At 48.6% G+C, this 22,434-nt stretch overlaps 1 protein-coding gene across 1 annotated transcript in view; it reads right to left on the reverse strand.

Moving 5' to 3' along the window:
* CACNA1E (calcium voltage-gated channel subunit alpha1 E) overlaps positions 1-22,434 on the reverse strand; it is a 382,346-nt gene that overhangs the window by 54,262 nt on the left and 305,650 nt on the right. Inside the window, exons 17-26 of the mRNA XM_042925223.1 lie at positions 22,225-22,342; positions 20,362-20,429; positions 19,508-19,605; positions 15,296-15,352; positions 13,521-14,168; positions 12,777-13,090; positions 10,336-10,495; positions 9,065-9,194; positions 8,306-8,365; positions 7,417-7,523 (exon numbers count right to left, since the gene is read on the reverse strand). Of these exons, the coding sequence (XP_042781157.1) occupies positions 7,417-7,523; positions 8,306-8,365; positions 9,065-9,194; positions 10,336-10,495; positions 12,777-13,090; positions 13,521-14,168; positions 15,296-15,352; positions 19,508-19,605; positions 20,362-20,429; positions 22,225-22,342 (1,760 nt within the window). The remainder of the gene's footprint in view (positions 1-7,416; positions 7,524-8,305; positions 8,366-9,064; positions 9,195-10,335; positions 10,496-12,776; positions 13,091-13,520; positions 14,169-15,295; positions 15,353-19,507; positions 19,606-20,361; positions 20,430-22,224; positions 22,343-22,434) is intronic.

Genomic DNA, 22,434 nt, shown 5'->3' on the forward strand with positions numbered 1-22,434 from the left:
AACAGCAAAAGAAAGCAGTTCCTGAGCTCAAATATTGACCTATCTATCCTCTGTTAACCTTAATCAGTTTAGGGTCTGCAAAGGTTCATGGAAAGAAAAAGGTACAGATGGAATAGCAAGATGGACAGGGTCAGGGACGCCCTTCTTAATCTGGTCCATATGTCTTGTCTGTCTCTAAGCAGAGACAGATGGACCTGTAGGCTGAGGAGAGATCCACGCCAGGCCCCCAAGTTGAGTTTACAGGGGTTAATGGCTTAGAAATAACTACAACAACAGAGGTAGAAGGAAGTTTAATGTGACAGAGAAAGCCCCTAAACTTGAAATAAAAAGCACCAGTTGTTTAAAAATGGTTTTGCAACTAATCCAATGAGTCAAAGTAGTTAAAGTCTCCAGCAATCTGCTTCTCAACTATAAAACTTTCGAGTGATAAATCAACTAGTGAGAAAGCACTTTAAAAATTCTAAAGACCCATGGAAATGATAGTTTACCTCTTTGCGTTGGCAATTCTAGTCTCCAGAGAAAAGTCTAGAACCTGTAAGGTAAGACTAGGTCATCTATTTGTGTATTCTTCTTCCTCACCCATACCTCAGCATTGCTTGGGGTCTCCCATGAGCCCTAAATCCTTTGTGACTCTGCCAACTTTCTTTGCTCTGTGACCAGGGCACTAACTCTATGCTAAGTGGTTAGTGCATAGTACTTTCCTTCTTGCAAATGCATCTCAGTGAGCTCCCCGTACACATTCAGCATTGCTCCTGAAAACTTTCTCCTTTGCAAATGCTGCACCATGCTGTAACTGGAAGGTCTAAGCACTGAGGAGCAGGAGACAGCAAAGCCCCTTACTGTCTCCTAGCAGTTTTGTTATTTGGTCTGGGGAATGGTGATTTTGCTTCTTAGTGTTCACATTCTGTACATACCCTAGATCCCTCATGTGCTGATCTTCCCAAGAAGGCCTTGGTGCTGGAAAAGTCCAGCCAATACACTCCCCTATGCTGTGGCTCTGTGAGTGTGGATTAAGCAGATGGCTTGCAGGTCACACGATCTGAGCGGATCCTTCCCTAGTCCCATCATGACATCTGCTCTGGGCTATTCTAAAACTTACTTTTAAATCCGGAGGGCACTGTGGTGGATTTCTACTCACCCTGCAGGACTGCGCTGTTCCTCCATCTGTGTAGGCTTGCCTCACGTGCAGGGTGTTTCTTGCATCTGAGGCTGGTTAGCCAAATTGTTGGCTACTATGTGAATGGGGCTGTGTTCCCTGACTGGACCGTCTCATTTTGCTTGGTTATGTGGACACAGGCTGAGGTCCATTTATAATCAACCATCTCCCAAATTTGTGCTTGTTAATAAAGAGAATTGCTTGGGCATTCACACCCATTGCCTACATATGATAAAGGTCTCCAAATGCACATTCCCCAGCAGCACCAGTGGTGTATATAACAGACAACGCATTTTTCAGTGTTCGTCAAAAAAAAAACCCAAAACAAAACAAAAAAAACATGCATGCTGGGGCTTAATGCCAAGAGCAGGTAGACTGAGAACTTATCTCTTTCAGGTATCCCCTCCATGTGGCTCCTACTCTGTCACCCCTAATTCATGCCAAAACCCATTTTCTATGTCTTCTTACAAGGTTATTTATTTTGAGAGAGAGACAGAGACAGAGAGTGAGAGAGTGAGAATGAACAAGTGGGCAAGGGTCAACAAGAGAGGGAGAGAGAATCCCAAGCAGGCTCTATGCTGATAGCACAGAGGCCAACGCAGGGCTCAATCTCATCAACGATGAGATCATGACCTGAGCCAAAATGAAGAGTTGGACACTCAACTGACTGAGCCACACAGGCACCCCCAAAACCTGTTTTTCAAGGCAGCTCAGATACAATCCAGCAGTAGGCACCCCAAGACTTCACGGCCATTCATCACCTTTAGTGTTCCTGTCTGGGCAGAAAGTCATGGTAAGTCACTCTCGAGGTGACTCTTAAGGCTGGAGTCTCGAGAAACAACATCCTTCTCTCTGCTCGCTGCTGGAAATTTCCAACTCCAGCTCAGCCAGCATCCTAAATCCACAGTTAATTGGCTACCTGATGGCTAAATTTAATTTTAATCCTTCATTTTCTTCCACAGAACAGTGGGACTGGATGACCTGTCTGGCTCAATGGTAAATGGGTCTTCTCTGCATGAAGCAGGACTGTGTCCACTCCTTTTCTTCCCCCACAAGATGAATGTGTAGGCACAGCTTCCTTTGGGAGACACCCCTCTCAGTTCTAGAAAAATAGGGGTTGTCAAGAAAGAAGTTGCACAGCAAAGCTTGAGGTTTGAGGGGACTGCCTCAGACACAGGCGCACAGTGAGGAAGAGGAGGAAGGAGCCAGGTATAGGGTAAAATGTCTGTACGACTATTACTGTGCTGAGTGTAAGTGCACACTAGTATCTCAGTTCTGAATAGCCACTCCTTTTTCAGAGCACGCATCCACACCTTTATAAATACAAAAGTAGAACTGGGGTACCATATTCTGTGGCTCCCGAGGACCCTCCCGAACCTAAAATTGTATCTGCATATTTCACTGAATGAATTCAGAACTGGCTCTGCCACTGTGGCTGCATTCAGAAGGCCTTATTCATCTTAAAGACTAGGGCAGAGTGTCAAATGTCAGAAAAGCAACACACTTCAATGAAAAGAATGCAATAAAAGCTAATGTGGGAATTCTGGTTCCTTCTGGCATCGAGAGGCAGATTGACTCATGTTTTTCCTTCCTGGCTAAGCATGGAATAATTAAAGGCCAAGTGTGGCTATGATCCAGGTCCCCTGTGTGCCAGGGAGCCCTGACCTTACCTTGTGCCCTGCTAAGATGGCAAACAGCAAGGGGAAGCTTTGGCCTCAGCTGCCATAGAGCCTGCATGATTCTGACTGATGCACAGGCCCCAGATGGGGGGAGGAGATAGGAGCAAAATTGCTATTTTTTTTAATTGTTTGTGTTGACAAACCGTTATCAGCTGTGAGTTTACTGTTTACAATCCAATCTAGGATAGCTCACCTGGTGACCTGACTTGAGCTAGTCAAGTAACATGTTGTAGAACAATGAGAATGAGGAAGGTGAGGAGCTTGGGTTGGAGTGCAAGATCACACATACATATGTCCCTCACCTTTCTTCCTATGACCCTGTCCCTGCCCACCTGCCTGTCCAAATCCCTTCACTCAACATTTAAGGTATGAAACCTGAGGGCCAGGGGGCATCACCATGACTGTGCAAGATCCCATAAAGCTCATGAACTCACCCTGACGTGTTGGCCACATGACTTCCCTACAAGGCAGCTGACTCCGGCAAGACACCCCAAAGTGACCGAATGTACCTGATATGCAGATACCCAGAAATGCCAAGGCTGGAGCCATCTTTGTTTTCCCATCCAGGAGGCTGGGAAGCAGAAACGATGGCAACAGGGTGTGAGGACACTGGGAAAAGCAGTTTCTGGCCCTTTGGTGTAAAATAATTATCAAACAGAAGAATCCCTCTTTTTCAGATAGAAAAAGATCAAAGAGAAAGGTTTCATAGATCCAGTCACTCACCAGACTTTTCTTGAAACCTCACAGAGGAAAAGGCACAGTCAGTACATTTATAGTTGGCAAACACTCTGTGTCTCCATATGGCCCAGAAAGTGGGGTGTTGTGAGGGCAGTGGAATGAGGAGAAACATATCCAACCTCTGCCAAAACTCTGCCCACTTCCCTACACAGGTATCTGGCTGAAGGCAGGAGACCTGAGTGTTCTTATAAATGCTTTATAATGTAAAAGTGTACAGGGAAGAATAGGAAAGGGGCCATGTGAGTATCTTTCCGTTTATTTTCTCATCTCCTGGTATGCCCACACTTAGAAAATAAATCCCCTTCCCCTCCTCCTCAAAAGTCAATAATAAAAGTTCCCAAACAGAATTTGTCAGGTTTACATTATAAAGAATCCCTTCACTTGAAGTACACAGCTATAGAGAAGAGAGAGTTCTCTTCAGCCACTACACAAACAGCATATATGCTTATAGAAAACATACATGATGGCAGGTGCAGACCTCTGCAGGAGGGCTCAGGGGACCACGCAGCTTTCTTTGAGAATTCAGCTACAGGCCATTCCCTCCCCTTGGCTAGGGGTATTGCTCTTGGGACTTGGGCTGGGTTCTGAGAGGGCCCTGGCTGGTAGTGTTGGAAGGGATGCCAAGTCACCTATGACTTCTAAGGCATCACATAAAGGTGTTACCATGGCAATCATCATCAGTTCTACTCAGACTGAGCAACAGCCTGAGTAGAAACCTTGGCAGGGCAAGGTTCAATTGCAAAGAGGAGAGAGAGATAGGGCTAGAGTAAGGTCATCTGAACGGTGGACATTCCCAGAGGCAAACATATGGGTTATAACAATGGAAGTTGTAACCACAAGGAGGGAGGTCCTTGAAAAGTGTGCAGAAAACCCCACATTTGGCTTCCTGTTGGCTTGAGCCTCCTGCCATGGCCCGGCAGAGTATAACACAGGCTTTCTTCCGCTGTCTGCCCCAGGCCAGGCCCTCACTCTGCTGGCAGGGGAGATCCTGGCCAACCCTACCAAAGTGATGGAAGAGCTGAATTCTCCGGTGCCCTTAATGAGGAAAGGGAGAGAAGAGAGTTAGGAAGCATGGCACATGAGCGAGAGAAAGCATTACCTGGACCTCAGCAAATGTGACGAAGGCCAGAGAAGAGGGGTGTGAGCCTGTTCCATGAGCAGGAGGAAGGGGAGAGGAAATGTGCATGGCCAGCTTGGAAGGATGGTAACAAAAGACAGTGGATGGAGAAGGGTGAGCAGGTACCATTTACATTTCCAGGGAAATTAAGAAAAAGTTCAGAAAGTGACATCACTAAAAGCAAGTGATGGATCATAACTCTCAATCCATCACATAAGTGTGGACCCCAGAACCCGAGGGTTCTTGGGGTTCCCTGCACTGTACCTGGTCTGAGGACCAACAGACAGGCTTCGGTTCCGGGGCTGTTAAGGCTTCCCTGCCACCAGCACCAAAGCCACCACCGCCATGTTTTCAAAGGGTACAAAAAGAGAACAAGACAGGTGACAACCCTCCAGCCCATCGTCCTCGCTCTGGATCTGAGGAGAGACAGCTGGACTGTGGACATGGGGCAGGCATGCAAAGGCTTCCTCTAAGATGCAACTTTTTCCCATGGGCACCTATATACCTGGCACGTAGGCACAAGGTGGTGTGTGTGTGTGTGTGTGTGTGTGCACGCGTGTGTGTAAAACAAGTCTTGGAAACCACTCTGTGTTCATCTTCAACTATTTTCACACATTATATATCAACACATACTTGTCTTCCATGTTTAGGCTTGGTGAGAGAATGGAAGCATAAGGAAGGAAATTAACATTTATTGATCACTTACACTGTGCCAGGCCCTATGCTAAGCACTCTATACACATTATTTTCACTCCATTTCAGAGATGAGAAATTGAGGATAAAAGGGTTACTGTCTTGCTATGTTGCTCTAGCACATGATGCAGGTAAATAGAGGGGCTGGGATTCAAAACAGGGCCTGCCTAAGTCCACAGCCCACACCTTCCTCCCACTATGTCCTGTCACCCCAATGAGATTCCTAAAGATGGGGTGGATTCCTTGATATACTTCTCTCCTTGTCTTTCATTTCTTCAAAAAGACACAAACTACTTTATTGAGATCAAAATAAGAAGAACAATATGGTGAATAATGTAAGCAAATGAATTGACAAAATGAAAAGGGAACTTGACCTTTTAGAAACTCAAAGGTGATATTTATCCCTTACCAAATAAATAGGCCTCCTTAGGAAAAAGACTCTAATGCTTCTTTCTAAGAAGGAGGAAGAGGAGCTGGGAGTCCCCTTGGTACAGCCAGAGCTGCCTTGATTTTTGTCTTGAGGTGAGAATTCATATGAGGTAGAGATGTTTGGGAAAATGCCATGCTTTTGTGAAATTTCCTTGGAAATAGCTCAGTCATGTCTAACGGGAGTCTTTCCTGTTGTGAGAGACACAGGTGATTCCATGCGACTCTAATAGGGGTTAATATACTGGTGTACACGGGGGACAAGGGACACTGAAACTGATCTGCAAGGTCAGCTCAGGGTCATAAGCCACATTCACCCTGGCTCTCCTTTGGGGGGGTCCCTCATGGCTGGGACAGCAATTCAAATAGCCTACTTCTAGGTTCTGGGAGATCTTAGATTCTTAGGACAGCTGGAGACCTTTCATCTCTCCCACAGAGAGCTCCCTACCCTCAACCACTTGGGGAATGTTTCTTCTTAAATCTCACCCCACCTCTTTCTCTGCCAGGGTAGACAGAAATGGAAGCTTATGGTATTTGGGGAGCGGGGGGAGGGGGATGGATGACCCCTTTCTTGGACCTGGGAAGGTCAAACCTATGCAGGTATTTTGCCCCTTCCCTCTTTCAGTTGCTATCACTGACAACAACTCCCAAATGTTTCTCTTCAGCCTCATCACACTGAAGCCAGACTTGCTTAGAAGATTCAGCTCTTGTAGTTGAAGAGTCTGGAGGGAAGCCTGCTGCACCACCTAGGAAAGGGGGGAGGCTGCTCTGGTGGTGGAACAAGGTACAGACAGAGCCCAAAAGGCTGTCATTCATCTGAGGGTACTCGACATACCAGCTTAGGAAAAAGGCCCTGACACCATGTGTATTTCCCAGCTATACCCTGGAGGGTTATGAGAGCCCCTTCCTTCGTCGGATTCCACAGGAATGTCGGAATGTGGTTGAAAACCTGCTACAGCTGGATCAATGTTTGGGGGAAAAAAATCCCCAAATGTAATGAACACGGTTTAGTTACCTAAACAGTTTAAGACTGTCTTCCTCAGTGTGTTATCAAGGAAGTTCCTAAATCTTACGTTCTGGAGTTAAACGTATTAACATGGTTCTGATGTCCCTGAAATCTCTCTGGGGTATCTCTGCTCATGAGCAGAGAGTTTCCTCATGCTCAAGATTCTGTGATTCCCTAACTTTATTCTACGCTCTACATTCTTCTTTCAAGCTGATTCTTTGTTTGAGAGAATCAAGAAACGAGAGATACGTAAGCTGTCCCTGGGTCCCTTCCTGAGCCCCTGGAGGCACTGCCCACATGGGTGAGCACCTGCCCATGCTTCCTCATCTCCAAGAAAGGAACCCCAGGGCCTCTGACTTCTCCCTAAGGACTTTCCCGGCTCCTCCTTCACCAGTGCTACTGTTTCGGGCATGTGAGCTGAAGATATAAGGCTCCTAGAAGTACCACAGAGGGCAAGCGGGAAGCAGATTTCAAGGGCAGCTCTCTTTGGCACCACTCTGAGTGAACTGTTTCTCAGGCTGGCCTTGGAGAGGCCTTAAAATCAAGGTCTCAGGAAGAAGAGACAAAAGGGAATCAAACAAGAAGAAAGAGTTACACTTACGCCAAAGCAAAGGCCACCAATGCGCCAACCACCACCACAAAGTCCAGGATGTTCCATAGGTCTCGGAAGTAGGACCCATCCTGCAGGATCAAGCCCTGGTCTATCATCTGAAGGAGAAAGATGTGAACAGCCAGGCATGAGCCCACTGGTGTCGGCAATGCACCCTGAGCTCAGGGCTCCCCATGACAATGCCCCTACTGCCATTGTCTCTACAATCAACCCTGCACAAGGACCTGAAGAGCAAGAGGACATGTCTCACAGTCTCTCTTCACCTCACTCTGAAGCCCGAGGCCCCTTGTCATAGCCACCAGGGTTCAACTAGACTCCTTGGCTCTCACAGAACTCTGCCACATTCCTTCCTCCATTAGTGGCTCAGAGCACCAGGCGTCGCCACATATGCACAGAGGGAACCCCACATAAGGGAGACTATGAAAAGAATAGAAATGTGGGGTGTTAGGATGTGGGAAACAGAATGGGGGGCAGTGAGGGCAGCTGAACTACATGGTGTCCAGGAAGACCCATCCCTAGCCAACCCTTTGCCTTGGCACGTGCCCAGGCTCAGACCAGGGAGCACACTGGGGAGGTGAGTACAATCCCCACCCCTGTCTGCACTCCCACTGCCTGCCTGAGAGTGGGCCTGGCTCCCCTTGGGCCATACCCACAGGTCTGCCCCAGTCTAAACAGATCCACGCAGACGTGCTGTACCACAACATCTTATCATAACAGACTTCATCAGAATTCTGAGGCCAGAGGAGGCGTGGCTGGAGGCCCTACTGAGGTTCTGTCATTGGCTGGTAGGTGGCAGCACTGGGGAAGGGCACCAAACTAAAGGAGCAGACACATGACCCATCTAAACCCCGTAGCCCAGCTTTTCTCTAGGGGCTTTTACCTTTATAACCATCTCAAAGGTGAACACGCCAGTGAAAACATAGTCAAAATACCTCAGGACCTGTAAGACACATATCCATGAAGGGGAAGAGCATCACGTGTGGCCACCAGGCTATACACATGCCTGACTGCCCGTGTGCATGCAGTCCTGCACCCCCACCCCAACTCGTTTCTACCTCAGGACAGAAGCTTGGGATTGGGCCTGCTAGTTGGACACAGGAGGAGGGGGGCCAGGCGTTACTGCTGGAACGGCATGACTTAGCAGTCAGTCCTTGGCTCTTCCCTCCCCTTGGGCAGAACTTCACTTCTTGGGTCTGAATGGCCCCACAAATATCTCCCTCAGGACGTAGAATCCTTGTCAGTTCCAATCCTCCTGACCTCCCTCATACTTCCCAACATACACCCTTAGGACCTCCGGGAGATGTCTCAGCAGCCTGGGGTAGAGCTTCAGCTCCCCAACTTCATGCACATCCCTCATGACCCTACATGACCCTGTAAGACCTGGCTGGCTCGGGGGAGAAGGCCCACTGCTGAAATATAACAGCACACAGTGTGGCTGGGGAGTGGGGACTGGAGAAAAGGGGCTGGTCTTGAAATGGTCCCTACTTTGCCCTGAGGGACTGGAATGGACCATTTCTTAACCCTTCTTCACTCCCCAGGAACCTGCCTTAATTCACTTTTAATGCTGGGATGGGGAGGGGCTGGGATGGGGTGGGTACCAGGGTATTACGGAGGTTGCAAACAGCTCCCGTGCACCCACTTTGTTGCGCTCCGAGTTGGTCAGGACAGGGTCCTCGGCTGCCAGGGCAATGCTGCTGGCTGCAATCACCAGGAGAATGCACATCTCAAAGTAGCGCAGGTTCACAATGTAGTGGCAGGCCCTGCGAATCCTGTGGGGTGGAAGGGCCTTCTGAGCTGCCTCTGCTTCCCTCCCATCCCCATCTCTTACTCCCCACCCTCATGCTCATCAGCCTCTTCCAGACAGCCAGGCCCTGGCCAGAGGAAGCCATGGGGAGAGCAATTTAATTTCTCAGGCACCACCCTTGATTTAAAGCTCCAGTGGGAGAAGGTAATCAGATCGGTTAGAGGCTACGGTACGCAAGCCAAATACATTATCTGCAGGCACGGGAGCAGCCAGCATCAGATTACACGCACTCAGCATAGCTACATGGGACCCTCCATTGTATCTCAGTGTCACCTCCCCCACTGTACAGAAACTGGGGCATAGCAAGGAAATCATAAGAAGCCAGAAATGCAAAAATAGACCTTGATTCTAAGATTCCTGATGAGAGGAACAACAGGTTTTCATGAGCCCCAGGTATTCTGATTAAAGTGATCATATTCTATAGATTGTATTCTGGACTCAGGTGACCCGATATACCTTAGCCCAAGTTCCTTCCCTCCCAGAGGCTTGTTGAATACTGCCCGTGTGGTCACTGAAAACCTTTCTGTCTTCCTAGCCTCAGAAGCTGGTCTATGCGTACATCTTGCTCATTTCCAGGGCAAAGGCAGCTCAGTCTAACCTTCCAGAATCTTCTCTGCCACCTCCATCTCATGGCCCTACCTCTGCTTTGAGGAACATGCCATTTCAAAATCCACATATAGGGCAGTGGGACCAATCCTCTTAAACTCCAGTGGGTGGTCTATTTATTCCAGGCTCCATATTCTCAGTTCTGTCCACCACAGAAATATTTGGTGACACATCCCAAGTAGATTTCCTTGCTCCCACCCCAGCCCTCGACACAACCTACTGAACAATTTGAGGTAAAGGGTCCTTTTCTCATGACATTGCTCATGCTTCTCAGTCTTAAATTATTCTTCAGATGCAGCACAGAGCTCAGTGGTGATTCAACCTCATGACACACTTCTACCAGGGAGCACCCCGCATGTTTCAGATGTCTGGCCACAGTTCACTGAGAAGGATCGGGGGGCGAGCGGACCCTCGTCTCTCCTCCTCATCACCCCAACTCTGGCTCTAACCCTGGTCGTCTACCATGGTGCCAAAGGGCGAGCAATAGGAAGGTGCCTTACGGGTTGGTGGTGCTGAAGATGAACATAGAGCTGTGGGGAACCATGGCTTTGCCCGTCTCACGCTTCTCCTTCTTTTGCTGCTTCTTCTCTACCTCTTCCTCTTCCTCTTTGATCTCTGCCTCCTTCAAAGGACTGGCTTCTCCATCAGTCTTGTTGCTGACTGTGAAAGGCACATGTTGAAATCATCAGAAACCTCACTGCATGTGAGAATAGCACCTTTTGTTTTCCATAGGGATGGGATAGAGACGAGGGGAAGGGGTTACAGGAATGCATCTAGCCAGGCACCCTGCAGGCACTGGGTTTGTTAGATTACACTGTGAAGCCCTTACTCTCCTCCTAGCCTGACCCTCACCCTAATTTTACATGACAGCCTTTTTGGGCATATAAATAATAATCATGTGGGGCACCTGGGTGGCTCAGTAGGTTGAGTGTCCGACTTCAGCTCAGGTCACGATCTTATGGTTCATGAGTTCAAGCCCTGTGTCGAGCTCTGTGCTGAGAGCTCGGAGCCTGGAGCCTGTTTCAGATTCTGGGTCTCCCTTTCTCTCTGCCCCTCCCTCACTTGCACTCTGTCTCACTCTTTCAAAAATAAGTAAACATTAAAAAAATAGTAATAATCATGTTTCCCAGGGTAACAGAACGATTATTTCTGTTGTAAGGCTTACAAAGTTATATCTAAAAATCTAGATTCTTTGTCTACATTTACTTACTGAATTTTCACAACAATACACCTTGAGCGGCATACATTATGTCCATTATACAGATGGGAAAAGTGAAGTTCAGGGAATTCAAGTTATCTATCTTCAGTTCATACAGCTAGTTCCCAACTCAAAATCCTATATCCTTTCAATGATATCACACTGCAATGGAAGATTTTAAGAAACCATTACTCTGTTTGCAGCTGACTCCCTGGCTGTGCTTTTTCCAGTCGTGATTAATGTTGAAATGGGAATGCAATATTCATGCAAATATGGGACCATGACGGGCTTCCAGGGCTAGGAGGATGAAGGAGTCAGAGACTGAGTGGAGCTCTTGGGCCGCCACCCTCAGTTTCCACATGCAACTTACAGTGTGGGTTAAGTGGCAGGGAGGCTAAAGTTGAGTGGGCAAGGGATTCAGCCAAACTCTCCCACTGTTCTCTCACAGTGACCAACTCTACCCTGGAGCCTTGTGCAAGCAGCAGAGCTCTGAAGCTCTGGCTTTCTGGGTCCTTCCAAAAGGTAAATGATCCCAGATCCCTCTGACATTATGCCCTTACCTATGACCAAGGCCATAGACTAGCCCCAGGACAGGAGCAGAGGAAGGCCAAACTTTCTTGATGTTTCTCATAAGAGAGGGTCCAAAAGATTTACTTATTAAAGCATAAAATTAAACATACACCACAAGAGGTTGTGAGTCTGACATCCTGAGACATGCCCAAGTCAACCAACCTCAGGAGCAGTGAACATGGGAGACTTCACTTTTTAAAGCAGTACTGGCATTTTGAGTGTACAGAAAGTAAAGCAATGGAGAGGGAGAAGAAAGAAAAACAGGAAGAGGAGACTGTCCTATGAAAATAGAAATATATGGGAAAAATCAGAAGGAAAAAAAAGCAAGGGTAGAGTCCTCTGGTCATAATTCAGTGAGCATGAGGCGGCAGCCAGAATTAATGCAGGAATGGAAGTGGGGTGAGGGGTGGGGGTGAAGTTGGGGTGGGGGTGGGTTTAGTACGGGGATAGAGGCAGGGTTAGGGCAGGAAAGGGGGTGGGGCTGAAGTGAGGATAGGGGTGAGGTTAGGCTAGGGCAGGGATGGGGGTAGATGGGGGCTTTCTGCTGTTTCCTTTTGAGGTCTGGAGATTAACATCCATTGCCTGAGGAATCTATCAGAGAAACTGAGTAAAAGCTCCTAGGAGAAAAGAGTAAATAAGAGTAATAAATTCATAAAATGTTAGTGCTGAGGAAGACCTCAGTGATCACCCAGTTCAGTGCTTCACTTTAGGGTTGACAAACTGAGGCCTCAGGAGAAACAGGTTTGGAAGCCACACACTAAGCGGTCTGGACCATCTCCTGCTCCACATGGGTTCCCTAACTTGTCTGGGTGACATGGCCCCTCCGAGGTCCTGGAGAGTGCCATCGAGTGTTCACACGATAGATCAAATAGCCACGTATATACATCTGGCTACAAAACCACATGTGATCTCTCTGACGTCTCTATGATGGTCACAGGGGCCAAGGCGTAAGCAAATTTTACAGATAAAACTAAAGATGGAGAAAATTCTAACTTATTTTTCCTGCAAACCTAGATAAAACTGCTCCTATTGTTTCCTTGCTGAAGAATGATTTCGTCCTGCTGGTGGGGTTTTTCACGTAGCTTTACTGAGCGACTCCGGAGCCATAACTGTCCCCAGCCCTGGGTGGGATGGGTGGTGAGGGTGAAGGGGGACAGGGACTTGTGTTCTCACTGTGAACCACAGTTGAGTCCACCAAGGGGCCCACGTCGGGGATGGCGACGGTGACGCTGGTACTCTCAGTGGTGGCCTTGTCCGTGTTGGCCGTGACACAGGAGAGGTCGGGCTCACTCTGACTGATGGCCCGGCCCATGTCCAACTGCACATCCCCCAGCAGAGCTTGCTCACTGCTGCCCTCCGGCTCCTGCTCTGTCAGAGCCGTGTCCTTCCCCATTTCCAACTCTGGCTGCGGCTGGACTAAGGGCGTGTTGGCCTCATCAAGGGCTCCTGCCAGCCCAGAGCCTCTGGGCACCATCAGACTGTTGGTCCTGCGGAGACAGAGGAGGAGACGGCTGGTGCTCAGATCAGAAGAAGATGTTCTAAAGTGGCTGGTGAGCCAGGCAAGAGGGAAAGTGGGGGGAAGCGCAAGGAGCCTCGCTCGGAGCATGGCATCTGCTGCCTCTCACCCCCACCCACCCAGGCAGAGAGGAGCTAAGACCCACGGGCGCTGTCCGTGCCTTATTCCCATCCATCCACCTATGACCCACACCCAACAGGAGATGCCCTAGAAGACCAGTCTCTGGGTTTCAGGGGGACAGAGCCCACTGTGTGTCATATTTACACATGCCTTATAAAGGTTGTGTCAGTATCATTTCCATTTTATAAAAGGGAAAAGTGAGGGCCAGGCGGGATTGTACTGAAGCATCCTTAACACCAGGAGGGCTCTATGCCTCCAGGGCACTCCTGCGGCTAACTTACCTCCTTAAGTCTTGGCCTCTTTCCTCTTCCTGGATTGTGGGTTCCTTGCCCCCGTGGCTGGCCCTGGGCTCGCGGTCCTTCTCCCCCTCGGTGGGCACCCCTTCATCCAGACTCCGCTCCTGGCTGGCAGACCTGCTCCGGGAGGTGGAGGAGGGTTCCTTGCCTTCGGTCCTGACACGACGGTGCCTGCTGCGCCGCTGGCTCTGCCTGTGCCTGGCCCGGTCCTCGAAGGTCACCACAGTCTCCCCTCCCCCAGCCTCCTGCTGGGTCGAATCACAGTTCCCATGACACGGCCTGGCCAGCCATGGTGGCTCCCGTTTGCCCAAGGACAAGGGACTCCTCTGGTTGTCCAAGGCACTCGGCAGGTCCCCTCCGTCCCCCTTGAGGGACCCCCCGCGGCTAATGCGCTCCTCCTCACATTTCTCCAGGCCCAGGCCCAGGCCCTCAATGGGTCTGGGTCTCCGGTAGAGGCTCGGGTGGGCGTTGAGTGGGTTGAGGGGGCTCAGCGGGTTGAGGGGGTTGAGGGGGTTCATTGGTGGGGCCTCCTCTTTGTTGAGGGCCTCCTGGCTAGACATCTGCATGTGCCTTCTCAGCTGGCTGGTGCGCTGCTCCCACACTGACATGTGGTGCCGGCGCCTCCGCTCCCTCCTGCCAAAGAGGAAAGGGTGAGGACCACGGTCAGGAGCTGACTGCTGAAGGCCAGGGAGGGAGCCAACAAGGGTGTAGACCAGCCCTCAGTAGCCACGGGAAAGGGGTGGGACACATGGGGGGCAGCAAACGGGAGAGCCTAGGACCTGCAGACAGGAAGCACAGAGAGATGCAAGGAGCCGAGTGGGCCACGCACGAGTAGGTGGTTGGACCAGTGCCTCCTGGTGTGTGGGGCTTCCCACCCTAATCCCTGCTCTGCAGTAGTCGAAGGGCGGGCAGGGATCAGCCTAGGACTGAGCCCCCAGGGCCTGCAGGAGAGGAGTAGAAGGCTTACCAGGTTTTCACTCCCCTGTTCTCCTTTGCTCTCAGGGCACCAACCTGTACCCACCCTCTGCTCACCACTGGCCCTTAATTCAAGGTCAGAGATCTTTCTTCCTCCTACTCTCCCTGTCTTTGGTCCCTCAGATGACAGCCTGGGATAGCACAGGCTGAAAGGCGCAATGGTGGGCTACTCTTGGAGGATGACGGACGGCAGTGACAGGCAGACCCACGGAGTCATCCCCCTCAAAAAATAAGAGTGCCGTGGATCTCTTCCACAACAGCTGATAAAAGTCACAGGCTGCACGTGTAGAGCCCACCAGCAGCTCATTCTCCAAGCCGCTGCTGAACATCTCATGTGGCGGCAGGAACACGCAGACATATGCACGCAGGAGAGCACGCGGGAGTGGGCTCACACGGGCGGAAGGGTAGTCACCTACTCTTTCACTCACATGTGCCCACACGCATCCTCACTGAGGCCCACACCTGGCTGTACACAACTGCCTACGTGCAAGGCACACCCACCAACACCAATTACCCACACCAACGCGTGCCCACTCACAGGCCGCGCAGAGGAGTGAACAACACACAGGGTCACATACCTTAGACACACACTGATATAAGCACATGTCGGAAGGTGCAGAGGATAGTGTCCACAAACCATGTGCACGGAACACACGCGCACACCACAACGCACACTGACATACACACCCAGTGCCACTCTGCCCACTGTGTGGTGAGAACAAAGACACGGTGTCCCTACACACACACATAACCACTCACAAACACGCAGACCGGTACACACATACAGGTGGCTGCTGCGTGGCTCCCACATCGACATGTGGTGTCTTCTCCTTCTGTCTCTTCTGGGAAAGAAAAACGAACAGGTTCAGTTCACCCCAACCTCCTGGAACCACAAGCCCCACAGCCACCAGCCAATTTTCAGGAAGAGGCACAGAGTCCTCTACGTGCCCGTACGTTCTCCACATGCCTGCTGCCCTCCGTAGACTCCCGACCTTCAATTTGCCAAGGGAGTGACCTTTGATTCTTACTCTGTGCAAACACGCGGATCTAGTTTTTGAAGCGTACATGCAGGGACACAATGGATATGTCATTTCGTAGAGTACGTAGCTTCAGGTGCTCGATCATCATGCCCGGCACTCACACCTGTACCTAAATACCCTTCAAGAGAGCTATTCTGGAAACCGCATAAACTTGCATGAAAGTTGTATTTCCCTCCATCATTTCCAGGATATTCACAGGGGTGTGACTTCACAACTCATCACTCCAATCACTGTAAAATATGCAAGAACAAATGCTTTGCCATGCACACCATCAAAGCCACACAGTAGCCCATGGCCAGAGGCAGGGTCACCACTCCATGAGCTGCTGTCCATGTACTTCAAGATATGTGCCATGTCCCCTGCAACTGTGCAACACAGTGACCCTGGCCAGAGGTCTTCCAGGTTCCATCTGTTCATCCAGGTAAAACACAGTAATAACCTTCTTAGTCATGCACAGGGGAAAAAAAAATCTTTCTACAGACATACACATGCTGTTTCCTTTTGTTTACAAGCTCGATAGAAGGTCAGACAGGCAGGGTGTGGGAATCACCCACAAAGGCAAAAAGGACTCGTACAAACAAAGCCGTCACTGCAAGATCAATGCTCAGGTAGAGGACAACACATCTGGGACACCTGTGGAGTGAGCTCGCCCCAAGTCCCGGGCTGACAGCCCCAGTTTGGCCCAGTGGGCCCCTGACTAGACCTAGGAGGCTGGCAAGTGCTGCGCCCTCCCTGACCAATGGAGAACATGCTAGGTAAAGCGGCACTGCTCAACTGCCATGTCTCACATGCACAGGGGAGCCTGACATGTGGGTGGGCGGAGGGAGTAGAGGCAGCTGGTTGGAGCCTCGCTTGGCATCTGGAAGAGGCACAATGTGTACACGCATCCACAGAGTGGAGATGCCTGTGAGCCCCCCGTCTGCATGCACCCTTCAGCACAGGCAGCTGCAATGCAATAAGGCACACGTGGGCTGGTGGTGCCAAGGAGCATGGGTAGCATATAGAAATAGAAGCACACACACTAGCCAGGCAGCATGCACACCCACTAGGGAAGGCAGATTCTGCCGTCTATTTGCAAATTCTCAAATACTCAAATAGCCGTTCTCCAGAAGCACATGTGTAAGAGTTTAAGTACATGGAAGAATTCTCTTTCTTGTGAATGCACACAGGTGCGCGCGCACACACACACACACACACACACACACACACACACACACACACACACACCAGTCAAAGAGAGACCCAACTTTTAATTCCCACACAAATCAGATACACTTCAAACTCCTCTTCACTCCTCCATTCACACGTACGAAGATCCAAATTCACACCCCATCATGAATATACCTTCATTCTTAAAATCATACAGAGAAGCATCGACATATCTCCCAACTCATGCATATGTGACCTCACATACACCTTACATGAACCTTGTGGATCAGGAAGGGCAGCTGGCGTTCTTTCCATTTCAAAGATGGGGAAACAGACATTCTAGAATCCTAAGTGGCTCTCTCTCCAAGTATACTGAGCATGTGAGTTACAGAACCAGCCCTCAGACCTTCTGATTTGTAACAACACGCTTTTCATGTTTCTTTATAGACAGCCACACCTTGGTTATACAGCAGCCCAGAAATCAGGGGTCTCGTTTGCCCTCCCCAGCAGCACACACCCACCTTGACATAGTTCCCAGCAGCAGCACATACCCTACAGCAACGTACTGCAACCAGAGCCGTATCTCTGTTCATCGTGGAGAGTTACAGCACCTTCCTCCACCTCTCCAGGCCCAGATACACACACAGCTCACTGCCTACAGCCCTATGCCCTACCAGCATTTCATTCATTCTTTCATTCTATAAATAGTGAGTTTCTACTCTGGGCCAAGCATCTTCCCAACTCACGTCTCCAAACCCACTCTTCCTCAGGCTTCCTCATCTCAGTAAATAGAACCACCCACTCCGAAGTGACAGCCAGCCCTACCCACCAGCATGTTTGCATACCTGTGTGTGTGTGTGTATTTTTAACCCAAACTCACGAGTGCAAGGAAGGTGGGGAAAGAACTACTCAAGGCCCAGAGATTATTCCAGAGAGGAAGGAGTTGTTCTGCCTTTCTCCATCAATCTTTAACAAATTTTCAGGGCAGTATTTTCTCACGCACAAAGAAGGGGCTGAGAGGCCAAACCTTCAGTTCTGAAAGGTGAGGGCAAGATGAGGATCATCCAGGGGAAGGAGACCCCCACATAAAACCAAGAATGCCTCTACAGGGAAAGGCAGCAGACATTCAGAGACCTTCCCATGAGCACTTGGCAAAGAAAGGCTCCTCCTTTACCAGCTTCAGGGAATAGATAACGGGGTCTGGTGTCAGGATAGGGTTATACCTACCAGGGGTCTCAAAGTCTCCCCATCGATCCCCAGGGATGCCCACATAGGCCTTGCACAGGCTCAGAAGTCACAACAGGGATTCTCAGCCCTTCCTCCAACACCTTCTTCCAGCTCCACACAGGGCCCACACCCTGCTAGTTCCTGCTAGTTCTACCAGCAACCACAGGTTCAGACTTGGATCCTCAAAGTCTATACTTGCTGCTCCACTCTCTAATCTCTCATCCTCCCCCTAATTCATTCCATCTGGATTCTGTTCCCACCGGGCCACTGAAACTGAAGGTCCACAACAACTTTCATTTTGCCAAAAGAAATGGTCCCTTCTCTGTCCTCATCTCATGTGATCTCTCAACAGTAGTTAGCTGTACTGTCCAGTCGCTACTTCTTGAAGAGTTTTCTTCTCCAGGTCTCCAGGACATGACCCTTCCTTGTTCTTTCTTCGTACTCCTAATTGCCCCCATCAGTCTCCTCTGCAGGTTTCTCATCTGCTGGACCTTGAGGCACAGGAGTGCTCTGGGTTTCTGTCCTTAGCAGCTCTGTCTCCACTACGATTCACTCCATGCCAGCTCACTCATGCTGAGAGTTTAATGCCATCCAAACACAAATGGCTCCCCCCAAATCTTTATTTCTAACCCTGACTTCTCTTCTAAGCTTCAGACTCATGTAACCAATGGCCTATTCAACATCCTCACTTGGATGTCCTCTAAGTATCTCAAATTTAATGTGGCCAAAATGAATCTTGCACTGTTCTCTAGACTATCAGTAAATACCACCACCATCTACCCAGTTGCTTAGGCATCAAACCTTAAAACTTGAGAGAAATATTTTTTTATCCCCACCCCCATGACATTTAATCTATCACTTCTTCCCGTTGGTTCTCTTTCCAAAGCACAGACTGAATGTGATTGCTTCTCATCTCCTCCATGGCTACGATGGTCTCAACTACCATCATATGTCACCTACTTTACTCTAATGGCCAAATCTGTCTCCCCACCTCCACTCTTGGCCCCTACAAATCCACTCTCAGGGAAGAGTGACCTACTATCAGTGTAAATCATGTCATACCCATCCTTCCACTTTAGACCTTCCATGGTTGCCACTAGAATAAAAGCTAAAATCCTTTACCTGGTCCTTCAGGATCTCCCTGGCCTTGTCTCCTAGTCTTCTTTGCTCCCTGCATATCAGCCTCACTGCACCTTGCTGGAGAACACTCTTCCTTCATAATTTTACATGACTGCCTTCTCCATATTTAGATCTCTGCTTGAATATCACCTCGTCAAGGAATCCCTCCCAGACTGCCTATAAGTACTCCGCCCAATTCTTATTCCTCTGCACTATTACCCTGTTTTATTTACCTTACTGCAATTATCACTGTCTAAAATTATTTACGTATGTTTCTTATCTAGCTCACTGAAATAAAAGCTCTGGGAGAACAGATACTTCATCTTGGTCACTGTTATATTCACAGGACATCTCCTGGCATGGAGTAGGCATCCTCTGATAATACACCATTCTGAGTTGATGAATTAATTGGCTGTTAGCACAGGAGCCCAGGGGTCACTGAAGTGGGGACAGCCAACTCACTCGATAGAAGGCATGTTGGGTGCAGACATCGGGCTGACCTCCTTGGCCTTCTGCAACGCATGTTTCTGGTTGAAGGCCTCCTCTTCTTCTTGTTCATCCTAGACACAGAACAGGGATGGGTTTGCTGGTATCCCCGTGAAGGAGAATAGCTGCCTTGGCTCTCCCCCCAAGTTCTGGAGACCAGGTGAAATGAGGAAGGCAGGAGAAGAGGTTAACCAAGGCAGTTTGAGGTGGGTTGGCTCAGAGACTTCAGGAGGCCAGGCGCCAGGCCCTTTTGGAAACAGAACCCTTTCAGCCCTGGCATGGCCAGTTTCTGGTTTCCACCTTGCCCCAAAGGTTTCCTCACAATTCTTCAGGAAATCCATAGAATTCTACCCCAAGCTCCTAGCCCTCAGTGGAGCTACCCACAGCTATGGAGGTCAGAAGCTAGAGCCAACACCTCTCAGATGTTCTGCAGTATCTGGAAGTGATGGAGCAGGGCCCTTCTAGGCAGAACCCCGTGAAGTAAAATGCTGAGACTGTGCCTCTACTCATGCCCTCTCCTCTGCCAAGCTGAGTGGCATCATCCCAAGTGATCAGGCAGGGACCCCATCCCCTCACCTATATTCCTGTTGTAAATGTCTCCTCTTTGTGATGACACTGGGGAAAGCCAGTTCAGGTGAAATGACTAGAGCTACTAAGAACACACATCTTACTTAGCCTGCTCTGTTTTTCACATACATTATTTCACTTGATCCTAACAATAATCCTGTGAGGTATGCAAAACAGATATATCATTCCCATTTCATCATCTACCCAGTTGATGAAGTGCCCAATGGCATTAGAGAACCATCAGATCCCCAGAGAATGCTTACCTTGGTCAGCTCTTGGGCATTGGCCAGATTGTCTACAGCAATGGCCAAGAACACATTCAGCAGTGTGTCTGGGGTGATGAGTTAAGGACGGGTGAGTAAGAAAAACAAAAGGCTTCAGCAAGACTGAGACGGCATCTCTAGGTCTTTCCTGCCTGGGATACCAGCAGGAACAGAAGTTACCCCAAAGCATTGATTAAGCAGGGGTTATGCAGCCCTGTCTGAAGGGGAACATATATTCCCTCTTCCACTTATCTTCTCTTTGCATAGGACAAAGAAATAGCTAAATCCAACCACTCAGGGGCCAAGGTGGAATAAGGAGGCCTTTAGATAGCTATGGCCTCTCCTCACAGCTTACTGAATAGAGATCGGCTGAACAACATGACAACAGGGAGCTCAATGCAGGAGCTCACGTCTCCTTTCTGAGAGGCTGGAACTGAAGCCCACCTAGACCAATCCTACTACTCTGTTCTTAAAGACGAAAAGAAATGAGATTCCACAGCTCCATCACTGATTGGTTCTCAATAATGGGATGCTAACTTATTTCTCTCATTCTTCTTATCCTGGAAGTCTTCCATATTTCATTTAACAAAAATGTCACAGAGCACACAAGGTCATTATAGAACCTATTTCTATTCCAACCTCTAACCTCTGAAGTCCCAATTTTCCAACTGTTTTTGGGGTCCATGTGTTGTGGAACACAGAAGTGGTTCCAGCATAAAAGTCCAGGTCTAACTACCCTCAGCGTAATAGGAAAATCAAGGTGCCATTGTGACAAACTGACCTTCTGTTTCTGTGATGCACTGCATTAACTTTCTTTTTATGGGTTTCTCATGTTTGGTTCATAGTCTGCTCTGACCCCTAGAAATTTTCACAGCAGATAACTTAAAGGAGTATCTTCTCTCTGTGAGGCTATGGGAAAAGCCAAAGTCCAGCTATATCACATGGCTCTCCTTTTTCACTCCACCAACCCCATTTTAAGGCAAATCTCATTCCCCCAAAACATTTAATGATTGTGTAGAAGTTCACAGTTTATAAGGTGCATCCAAGGAAATTATATCATTTACTATGCACAACAAAGGGGTAAATGCTGTCATCCTCCCCACAGATGTGAAAACTAGAAGTTCAGAGAGATTAAGGGACTTTCCCAAGGCCACACAGCTGGTAAACTGAATTGTTGGGATTAAAACATAAATCTTCCTAGTCTATATATTATGACCAGACATAGGTTTGGGAATTAAATGGACTCAATTTCCAGTCTCCCTTTATAATTTAATAATTGTTTGACTTTGGTCAAGTTAGTTCATCTAAGTCTTAAGGATTAGATGGTAAGGTAAGGATTAGATGAAATAGTACCTGTAAAACACTTAGCACGGGGTCTCATGAATAGCACAAATACAATAAATGTTGGCTATGCTTAGGAGTATTAGTATTAGTCATAGTACTAATATTTTTGAAAGCTTACTATGTGACCAGTCCTATTCTATATTAACATGTAATTAATTTATTAGTATTACAGTGTGGCCACTATTTCAGCCTACAGTTATCTTTGTCAACTCTTATTTTCCCCAGCTGATAGCATCTCCAACTGTTCAATGTAAGAGCCTCATAAGTTATTATTTGTGTATGTTGTAGATATAGATAATATTTTATCTTCTTGTTTATATTTGTCTTCTTGACCCAACTACTGTACAATTTCCTTAAAATCAGAATCCTTATTTCTCTTAGTACACTGAACTATATCCACCCCAATGCTACCCTGATGCCCTAAAAAAAACCCACCCACCTCTACCACCATCACCACACTCCTCAAATGCTGGTCCAGGCAGGCAAAGAGCACAAAGAGGAGCATCTTAAAAAGGATACAGTTTCCAAACAAGGTGAGCACAATGAAATAGATAGCTGACCACATGCCTGAGCTAACTCCACCCTGGGAGCGGATCCCATTGTACATAACCTCATTCCAGTCCTCACCTGTTAGGATCTAGGCAAAGCAAACAATAGGCAAGTCAGAGACCTGGGTTGGTTGAAAAAATGGGGCTAATGCAAAAAGGAAAATTCTCGCCTAGGTTTTTT

The sequence above is a fragment of the Panthera leo genome, chromosome F3, assembly GCF_018350215.1.
Source record: "Panthera leo isolate Ple1 chromosome F3, P.leo_Ple1_pat1.1, whole genome shotgun sequence".
Classification (NCBI taxonomy): domain Eukaryota; kingdom Metazoa; phylum Chordata; class Mammalia; order Carnivora; family Felidae; genus Panthera; species Panthera leo.